The sequence below is a fragment of the Solanum lycopersicum genome, chromosome 12 (assembly GCF_036512215.1).
Source record: "Solanum lycopersicum chromosome 12, SLM_r2.1".
Classification (NCBI taxonomy): Eukaryota; Viridiplantae; Streptophyta; class Magnoliopsida; order Solanales; family Solanaceae; genus Solanum; species Solanum lycopersicum.
In genome coordinates, this window is record NC_090811.1 from 10796048 (window position 1) to 10807392 (window position 11345).

At 34.1% G+C, this 11345-nt stretch overlaps 1 protein-coding gene across 2 annotated transcripts; it reads right to left on the minus strand.

Moving 5' to 3' along the window:
* Nucleotides 1–2407: 2407 nt before the first annotated feature.
* On the minus strand, nt 2408–9472 carry LOC101267204 (integrin-linked protein kinase 1-like). Of its 2 annotated transcripts, XM_004251948.5 has the most exons (12): nt 8669–9472; nt 6459–6533; nt 6276–6380; nt 5944–6029; nt 5508–5628; nt 5161–5240; nt 4978–5040; nt 4750–4868; nt 4461–4546; nt 3876–3997; nt 2985–3116; nt 2408–2770 (listed from the first exon to the last, which is right to left on the minus strand). In XM_004251948.5, the coding sequence occupies exons 1-12, from the start codon at nt 9080–9082 to the stop codon at nt 2764–2766; spliced, it is 1410 nt and encodes a 469-aa protein (XP_004251996.2). In that variant the 5' UTR covers nt 9083–9472; the 3' UTR covers nt 2408–2763. The 2 variants fall into 2 exon arrangements, with proteins under 2 accessions (XP_004251996.2, XP_010314002.2); XM_010315700.4 differs by lacking the exon at nt 2408–2770 and having other exon boundaries at nt 2981–3116.
* Between the last annotated feature and the right edge of the window lie 1873 nt (nt 9473–11345).

Below are 11345 nucleotides of genomic sequence, written 5' to 3' on the forward strand. Positions count from 1 at the left end.
GACTAAAGAGAATTCCATGGCAGCCCAAACAATGTGTCTTACCCTTGAACTCGAAGCAATTATCGATCTCCTTAGTGAGGTCTGACAATAGTCACATAAAGGTGCCCTGTACTCAACAAAAATAAGAGCAAGTGCAAAATCAGTACACAACCACCGTGTACTTGTAGGATCACGCAACTATCTCACTATTGTAATACAAAGAAGCAATTACAATGTTATAGCACACGTATAAATATTTTCAATTTTAATGGTGTCTCCAAGACCCATAGCATCCAAATGGATTTCAGCATCCAGTACCCATGAAAGGTAGTTCTTGCCTGAACTATGAAGGTCAAACAACTCAAGTTTAGCATGATTAGCCATGATAAAGAAGAAAAAACAATAATACCTTAGCCTTCAAATTTAGTCTTCAAACTTTGAGATGACAGAGTCTCGTGCTGATAACGGGTTATGAAATAAAGACTAAGTACTAAAATTAAACTAATAACAATTAACAAGAGAAGAATGTAGTAGAGAGATAAAATATGAAACTTTTATCTTCCTTATGTTGGTGTATTTTTCATACAGGTTACGGTGCCTTTTATATGCATAAGAGGGGTATAATGGACATTTACTAATTTTGTTTACAACATGTCCAAAGCCTGCACGCATCAAACATAGTGTGTGCGCATCGACTGGGCGACATCGCTCTGGCACGCAGTGACCCTCTCTCGCCGCTCTCGATGGTTCGGGACCGGTTCATTCCTCCTCTTAAGAGATCTCCACAAGCCAACTGTTGTCAAGTTTTGAATAACTATTCTTTTTTGTGAAAGAATCTATGCGAAGAATATTATTTAGCCTTTTTAAGACTAAATTTTTTAATGTATTTATTTTTTGTTCTGATGTTAACATTAAGGGGTTGTTTGGTAGAAAGAGTGATAATGCAGGAATTAGTAATGCAGAGATAAGCAACGCAGGGATTTACAATACAGATATTAGTAATGTTGGAATTATTTTTTATCAAGTGTTTGGTTTATTATTTCCAACCTAATCTTGTATATGGCTTAAGATTCTACATGAAGCTTATTTCCAATTATACCCTTAAAAATATTGTGATTTTTTATTTTACATATAGCTTTATGACATATTTTCATATTCATTCCATTGGTGAGGTACAATGCATTTCATTGGTCAATATTACTCATCACATTATCCTATTTTCTCAAATATAACTATTTCGAGAAATGAATTGTTATAGAGGATTTGGAATTAAAGTCATACAAGATTAGTGCTATGAACAATGTAGAAGGCTAGACAAAATGCAAAAGATTGAATCCAGATCTACAACACCTTCATATGTCAAATAATAAAACAACACATTTAACAAGCATATAGTTTATGTTAATAACTAAACACAAGACAAAATTACCTGAGAATAATTTAAAACGTTGTGATCATTGGGCAAAAATGAAGAAACATAATTTTTTAGTAAGTAAATATTTATAGTACCAAGTAGAAATCTCTACAATGTCCCAAAGAGCAGACCAGCCAACAAAAAAAAATTACTCTCAAATTAACCTAAAAAATACGCATAACAATTGGTAAAAGATTGATAAGAAACTATTAAAAAAATTTCAACGGTCACAACTTTTTCTTTGAATAACTGGCAAGAATTCGAGCAGCTTCCTTCTTAATTTTTCCACTAGAAATACTTCGTGACACTTTGTTCACATAACGCATTGCACGCATTCGAGCCCTTCCTTGGTTAAGTTCCCGTCCAGCCTATTTGGGTACCACCATTTTGGCATGTCGAATTTAAAATTAAATGCAAAACCAATGGAACTAACACATGGTATCAAGAGAAGAAGGCAGGAAAACAATTCACATGGTTTATCCTGTGTTTATTTACAATTCTGAAGAGTACAAAAAAATTGAGGGGGGAAGTTTAGTCATTTTGTTGCCTTATCCAAGGCTTATTTAACATGGTATTAGTAATCCCTAGGTATCCTTGGTATTAGATAAGACCACGTAAGGTGTATTAAGTTATTCATGTGTTAGGTGGGTTTGAGTTGAAACTGCTACCAAACATTATATTGGATGAATTAAATTTTAATCCAAGAACTATTTTAATTAATACATCCTACCAAACGACTCCTAAATGGTGAAAATAGAATGGATAAAGGTGGAAAATATACTCATCTTAAAATATTATTTGAAATTTGAAGAGATTTTTGTGTTCCGAATTATTTTTTTTGGTAAATTTGGTTCAAATGAGATTGAAGAAGAAAGTGACGGAGAGAAGAATAAACCAATTGAAAAATGCAGCAGAAGAAAGAAGATTTTTGGAGATGGTGTCTGCCATGTGGCAATTTTGTGGGATCCACATTTAAGTTTTAACGAAATAAAAATTCACTTACAATAAGCACTATTATAATAAAGTAATGTATATGATATCCAGTCCTTTATTATATAACCCTTTTGTTTTCCCCCTTGTATGACGAAATACATTTGGTTCAAAAACTTTAGATATAATATAAACAAACTTCACATGACATATAAGTTCAAACTTACTATGAAGCCAACATTTAATTGTAATCCCATCTCATACACCCTGCAAATCTGCCTTTTATTAGGTTTAACGACAATATAAAGCTTTCAAGGAATCTTGTGACTACAAGTTTGCCTATTAGGTTTATCATCAATTGAAAGCTCCACATGAATCTTCCGCTGATAAACTCCATTGACCCCAATTATTGTCCATCTTCTTGACACCTTCATGTACACTTACAACCTGCACCAAGAATCTGTTGCATTAGCAGACATAGACCAAACTTGATAAACTTATAAATTCATCTTGCAATGGAAAATCGATCTTGTAAAATATGTTTACTGGCCCATCAAATGTAGTTGATATTGAGCTAAGGAGAAGGCACTTTTTCTTCATAATAATTAAACAAATGTTGAATTTCTAGAATAGACGATGAATAGTGCAGTAGAATCATTACCAAGGAAGTTTAAAAGTATCTTTCAACCATCCTTGTCTGAAGGAGTTAGCAAATATTTTATTCATCCGCACAATGACCTCAGAAAATGTTGGCCGGACAAAAGCTTCTGGATCCCAACATTCTTCAATCAACCTAGAAATACAATACATTGAGCAGAAGTCAAGAGGGAACACAAGTATTGATATTGAATGCAAGCTAATAAGGTAATGGTGCACTGGGAGAGTCATCTAGTCCTGTCTGAGGGGCCTGGAGGTGGTACACTCATCTGGAGTATACTCCAATTACCGAATGTCATTTATGAAAAGCTTATTACGGCAATCATAAGTTGAGCATAAATGAGGTCATGCACACAAAAAAGTCTCGGTGTGGCCTGTAGATCATGGACTCAAGCCGTGGAAGCAGCCACTAATGCTTGCATTTAGGTAGCTTGGGGCCGGCCCTTCCCTGGACCCTGGTAATGCTGGATTCTTATACACCAGGCTGCCTTTAAAGATGGACATCAAAAGATGAGCATTAAATACTCAAGGTCTAGAAGGATCCGACAAAAAGGGTACTAGAAATTGTAGGAAATTACATGAGCTTAACAACATGCAAGTTGAGTTTCACATGGCTAGAGTTTATACTAAATCACAAGCCAAGAAAAAACCTATAGCTGAAGAAATTGAAAACATACATGTATTATTAAGAAAGAAAACCAAAGCAGCAGAATAGAAATCATCTCTGAGGCCTTTCAAAAAGAATTCACGATGCACTTCAATGGCTGGCATTAAAGAATAGAACATCATGCTAAACTGACAAAATATGTAGCTAATATATAAGCGCATATGAACTGCACAAGATGTGATTATACCCGCAAGGAACGATGACAAACATGATAATGGCTGGACTTACTCTCTAAGCTCAGGAGGATATTTGGATTTCGATTTGAATACTGGTCTCTGGCCTTCTAAGCACATCAACCTGGCAGTCTCTTCTGGAGACTTGGTATTAAAAGGTGGTGTTCCCTCCAGCATCTGAGACCAACAAAGTAAAATAAATTGTGAAGAGCTGAAAGAGAAGAGCCATAAACCATTCGAGCTTCTGGAATGCTCATAGGCCGATAACAGGATAAATAGAGGACATAATTGCATATTAAAAAGATAAGATCATCCAAGTATCATAAAAAAGTATTGCCCTGAAATTTAAATGGAATTGTATAGTATCTTTCTACTTTTGGTGAAAAGAAGTAGGTTTTACAGCAGATACATCATTTTGTAGATTTATTATCTCCGTAAGTATTTCTTTTTCTATTTGTTTTTTGTTTTTCTTATCTAACACTTTTTGATGGTGTCCAGCATGTCCTCAATGCAGAGGAATACACATTTACAGGTTTCAAGAAAAGTATTGCACCTAAATGGGAAATCAAGAAGTCGATCTACACTATTTTTGAATTAAGCTACAGCATTAATTGAAGTATCAGACAAAAAGAAATCATACCTCATAGAGTAAAATGCCAAATGAATATATGTCCGCATTCCGGTCAAATATTTCATCTTTATAAATCTCAGGTGCTACATAGGGACCTGCAAGTGAAAATCAAATGAGTAAAGTAATAAACATAAACACGTAAAGGTGAATTCTTTCATGCAATAAGCATACAATGTACTCCAACTCATCACCAGAAGTTTCTGATCTATCAAAAATTACTACCATACGAGAATGATTTCTTTCAGCATAGGAAATATTATGATCTAGTGTTCATATACTCAAAGTTTGAAAAACTTACTTGAACGGTCAAAACCCTCCGGCTGCACCAACTTTGCTTTGTCAGGTGAAATTTTTGACAATTTAATAAGACCAAATCCAGCAACTTTCAGGTGATCTCCATCGTCAAGCAAAATATTTCTGGCACCTTACCATATTCCGAATATTAAAAACAATAGGAAATCCCAATGAGCACCGTCAAAATGATCAGTTAACAGCATTAGAGTATTAAAGCATATAGTTGTCTTACTTTGGATTTAGATTGCAATGTATAATTGGGTCTGGTTTGCACTCGTGAAGGTAGTTCATACCCCTGAAAATCAACCAACATAGATATGTTCAGATAAAAGAAGTCACGGAAACAATCACAAGTCACCAAAGAGTAGAGGTATTGCCACAGATCATTTCACTTTTATGACAAAGAACGACTTGCCTAGCAACATCAAGAGCATATTTAAGCGCCTTAGAAGGAGATATACGTCCCTTTTTCTGAAGATAGCTACCTAGATCACCCTGAAAAATTGCAAAGAACTTAATGCCAAATGTCATAATTGCAATGCTAAGGTAAGAATTGAGACCAACGACATACAAAAAATCCATAAGCATCAAGATCTTTACAACAAAGAAGTTGAATCTATTGCCTACGCTAGCTAAAGTTTTAACCAATGTTTAGTGTCCATTATAATAAGGAATATTAACATAAGTTGAATTGATTAAAAAATAGGTGAACAAGCTACATTGTTGTGTGATAGGCAGTGTGGAAAGAATGACAGAGCCTACCCTTGGATGATACTCTGACACTATCATCATTGGTATATTTTGTGTAACTGCTCCAACAAACTGAACTACATTTGGATGCCGCACTTTTTCTAGCAAAGTTAATTCATGTTTGAAAGCATTTCTGCATGCAATCGTAAAAACAACGCAAAGTTAGATATTAAATCCAAAGTCTAATTTATGGACCCATATATTTCGAACAATACTTGTTAAGAAGGAAAAACTATTAATCATCTGCTTAAGTAAACCAAGGAAGGGCCACATTCAAACAGACTTTAAGCAGGTTAGAGGACCCAAACAAAGTCCATATTAAATTGTCAGAAGGGGCTTTGCTTGTAGATCGCATAATCTAATGAACATTTTGATACGAGGCCCCTCAGATACAAAAGCCAATAAGCATCACATGTGAAATGAGGGTTGCAGAGCAGCTAAAACATACATGCTTTCAGGATCTTTATAGCTATCCTTGTCAAGTATTTTTACGGAAACTTTCGTTCCATTCCATTTGGCAACTTGATATGAACCCTGTCAAAAGTTAAAAAGGAAAATTATAGACAAATTCTTGGGATACATTCAAAAATTTTAGGCACCCAAAAGCATCACATGAAATGAAAGTGAGCCTGGTTTCTCAGGCTTCATTCAGGAAGCTAAGAAAGAAATACAATAGTTAAAGCGGAAGGTAAGTATTTCAATTTAAGGCCGATTGTGCTTTCATCACTCAACCATAATTGAAACATCACAGTGCTGATTAACAAAACATAGAACACTTGCCTTTGAGATTCCATCACTTTTGCGGATTTGAAGCTCCAGAGGGTTTAGTTCATATTCTGGAACTTCTCGTGGATTTGCTACAGCCATTGGCGTCTTTCCGACTTTCTACCCACATAACAGATACATCTATGAGTTTCAGAACATAAGGAACCTCAGGCTAATTAGAACTTCCTACCCACTTACCGGGACTTTGGCTCCACGGGCCTTCAACATTTCGTAAACTTCAGCATTACCATAATGTTTGGCATCAGCTGCTGCCTGTCACAGCCTCTTATAATAGTCAAAGTTTGAAGATAACGGAAAAAGCTTTAAACATTTTCTGCTGAAATACACAGTTTAGAACCTTAATCTATAACTATCATTATATTTCAATTAATTTTTTTGATGAAATTACATTAATTCAAAAATTAACTTAAACAACATCAATTTCTTTTTCTTTTCTTTATTGGGATAATGCACAAGTACCCCCTCAAACCTATGCCCGACATCTCAGAGACACACTGATACTATACTAAGGTCCTATTACCCCCTGTACTTATTTTATTACTAATTTTCTACCCCTTTTCGGCCTACGTGACACTATTTTGTGGGCCCAGCGCTGGTTTGCTTCTTGTCCATAGTTTATGACAGCATTTTGCACATTCAAGGACCTAAATCTGATTGTACGTGAGAAGGAAATGCTTGTACAGAATCTTGTTCATCATAAGAATAGCAAGCAGGATGTAAATATTTTCTCCAAGAAGAGCATCGAACAGTAAAGAAGTCATGAAAATTATCATAGAGAGCATGTCAAAGGTATGCTGAAAAAAGAAAGGTAACTACAACAAAATAATATGATAATCGAAGTGCAGAAACATCAGGTAGGAACAGACATCGAAGGACAAGAAGTCCTTGAGTAATACTACAACAACTAGCAAGGAAAGATAAGCGAGACAATGCTCTACTAGCTACTAGTTTTCCACCCTAATCCATCTCCTCCACAACCTCCTATTTAACGACATGTCCACGGTAAGCTGAAACTGCATCATATCATGTCTGATCACCTCGTTCCAATACTTCTTCGGCCTATATCAAGCTCTTCTGAAACCATCCATAGTCAACCCCTCACACTTACGTACTGGAGCATATGTGCGTCTCCTCTTCATAGCCCAAATCATCTCAATTTTTCTTTACAAATCTTGTCCTCCACCAAGGCCACTCCTTCTTGTCCTGTGGATCTCCATTTCTAATACTATCACTTCTAGTATGAGCATATATCCATCTTAGCATCCTCACTCATTTTCTAATAGTGAGATGTTTTGACTGGTCAACAATCCACCTCATACAATATAGTAGGTCCAACCACTACCCTGTAGAGTTTGTCTTTTAAGTTTGGAGGCACCTTCTTATAACACAAGACTCCTGATGCAATCCTCCATTTCACCCACCCAATACCAATACGGTGTGTGGCATCATCGTCATTCTATCCATCTCCTAGTGTAATAGACCCAAGATACTTGAAACTCTCTTTGGGACTGTATTTGTATCAAGCATTACGTTCGCACTAGCCTCAAGTTGCACCAAAAGTATTCTGTTTTGGTTCTGCCCAGCCTAAATCCTTTAGAATCCAAGGTCTGTGTCCACATGTCCAACTTACTGCTAACTCTTTTACGAGTCTCGTCAGTCAGAACTATGTCATCTGCAAATAACATAAGCATGACAGCTCACCTTGGATTGGCAAGGTCAATTCATCTAACACCAAGGCAAATAAAAATGAGCGAAGAATTAATCCCTGATTCAACCCCATCATAACTAGTAGTTTTGTGAGTCTCCTCCCACCGGTCTTACCCATATCTTGGCTCCATTCATATGTTTCCTTGATCATGCTAATGTATGCCAAAAGTAAACTTGTATCCCCCTAGAATCTCTACGAAACCTCCTTGGGACTTTGTCGTAGACCTTTTCAAGGTTGTTCGACCTTATGTGTAAGTTCTTTTTTATCTCCCTATGCTACTCCACCACTCTTTTTAAAAAATGAATGGCTTCTATAGTCGAGCGTCTCGGCATAAATTTGAACTTATTCTCGAAACTAGACACGCCCCTCCTCACCCACATCTCCATCACCCTCTCCCGAACTTTCATACTGTATCTCAACACCTTGATACCCCTATGATTGTTGCATTTTTAGATGTCACCCTTATTCTTCAGGAAAATTTACCTTCTTAAAAACTACATTAAACAACTCAATCAACCACTCCATACCTGCCCTGCCTGGGCTGTTCACGAAACTACAGCATGAAATTCAAAACAACAGTTTCACTAAATACATCCTACAACAAGTTACCAAAGAACAAAAGGAAAAAGATGTTTCTTTCAAAATAATATCAAAGGAATCAAAATAATAAGATTTATACCGTACTACCCCACCGATCACGAGCATTCATATTAGCCTTCCTACTCAACAATAGCTTGGCAACTTCCACGTGACCTTCACAGGCAGCAATATGAAGAGCAGTCCTTCCATCCAAATCAATGCTATTCACATCAATACCTTCATCCAACAAGTCCTGAACTCCCTTCACGTCCCCTTTACACGCCATGAATAACAGCTGCATCGTCGAATCAAGATTCTCTGGCACAGTTCTCTCAGCATTTTCTATCGAAGGGCTCCTTCGAAGCGGATCAAGCGATGATTGCCTCCCAAAACTAAACCGCAAATTGTTCCTCCTTGGATCCAATGAACTCTGCCTCTTGAAACTGAATTTTCCACTCTTCCTAAACAACTCTGTTGAGAATTGCCTCGATATTCCTTTCTTTAACTTCTCCATTTCAACAACTTCTCTCCAGCAAACAAAAATCTATTTCTTATACACAATTATTATGTGATTTGAGCATTTGACCAATTCAATTCTACTGTAGCATAAATCTGTATTTGAATACAAATTAGAAATCCACTTCTAATTTATCCAGGAATTAACATATGATTGAAAAACGAACAACTCCCAAATCTTTTTTTTTTAAAAAAAAACACAACCCGCCAATTTGAGAGAAAAACAAAAAGACAAATGAAAAAAAGACATGAAAGGGGTTGTTTACAATAAATTCACTGTTGATAAAAGGAGTAGAAAGACATTACAAGAGTTGAAAATGAAATGACAATTGAGAATTGAGAGACAGAATGGACGTTAAACTTTGAATTTTTTTTTGTATGTCGACATGCTTTTAACTAAAAGATGCATTATTATTTTATTATTTGTTAGTGCAAGTGGATAGTACCAACTACCTACTACCTAGTGGGTAGTGGTTTGCCCCACAACAATTAAATCTGGCAGTTGACCATTACTAAAAATATCAAATACTATTATCTGGAAGACGCTCAAATATATTATCGAATTTTTAGAAAATGTTTTTTTATGCTATTGTTGTTAAAGAAAAGCTCGAGGCCGAGTTAGATGGGGTGGTGGGGGTTTCGGACGAACTAGCTTATATATATACATATAAATATAATATATAGTAATTTGTGAACTCCAAAAAAGTTTATTTAGAACCCCAAACTTCTAATCTTGACCCTGTCTCTGTGCTCACTAAACAAGGTTTAACACTTTTCTGTTGGTGTTTTTGGATCAAATGTATACTTTTTGAGCTTCTTTTTCTTTAAAAACACCAAGAACACATGAATAATATAAACAACTCCTAAATATTCAACATCTTCAATTCTTCACGAAATCATCTCAAAAAATATACATTTGATCCAAAACCACCAATAGAAAAGTGTTAAACCTTGTTTGGTGTTCAATTTTTTTATTGAGTTAAAGTTTAATCAATTAAAATTAGATAAAACAATCAATCAAGTGGAAAACAAATAGCTTTGTAATAATTTATTATCCGATTTTATAAATTTTTTTGTTTGATAAGATTGAATAAACAATTGGGCTATTTAAATAGTTTTGAAAAAATATACAACACAAAAAAAATTCATATTATATGTTCAAACAAAACTTCAACTTCATCTTATGATTTCATATAATGATATCATATCATTATTTCATATCATGACCAAATTTGCCCTTAAAAAGACAAAATGAGTAAAAAAAAAAGTCATTAAACAATTTGAAATGAACAAAAATGTATTTTGTTTATATTTGGTTCAAAAATATCTCTATTAACATTTGTGTTTTAAAATGATCTTGCGGTCAATATTTGGTCCAAAAATGCTCTTATAGTTACTAAATGAGTCAAAAGTTCAATTTTTCAAATAAATGTATTATTTTGTTTCTTTTTAAACATATCTCTTCCTGATTAAAATATTATTAAAGAACTCTATATTTGTTTTCATTCTTTTAAAATCACTTTTACAAATAAAAATGTAGGAAATAAAATTTTCTTCTTAATCTCATTTTATCAAATAATAATAACTTTATGTGCGCTTTCAAAGGATAATATATGTCATATATATAAGATAATAGTACATCTATAATTAATTTTTATTTATATAACGACAAAAAAATAATTAAATAATATATTTTGAACACTTTTTAACATAACAGATATTATAGCCCAGTGGTTTCACCTCATTGGAATGAGGAAGTGTTTCTTTTATTGTGTTATTTCTGGACACTCTTTGTGAAATTGTAGCTCCGCCACTGGTGCCATGAAATTTCATATTCTTCAAAAATCAAGATATGGGAATTTAATCTCATAATTTAAGGTTTTTAAATACAAAAATTGACTCAAAAGTTTATATTTTGTTAAAATAACTCCACATTTATACTTACTAACCACTTATTTCATATGTAAAAACAATTTATCACAGCATTACTTTTTAAAATTTATTACTCTCATCAACATAAAATTTATTATTATTTTAAATTTGGTGAATATAAATAGTAAAATAGAAATTGATTTGGTGAATATAAATAAGAACACAGAGAGTAATATCTTTTTAATTTTTCATAATAAAAAAATCATCTCTTTTAGCTACATATGAAAATGTTTAAAGTAATTTCATATGAAAAAAGACAAAATTAGTGATGTATGTTTGATAATCACTACTCTCAATGTGTTTATTTTTTAGCACGAAATTGATGAATT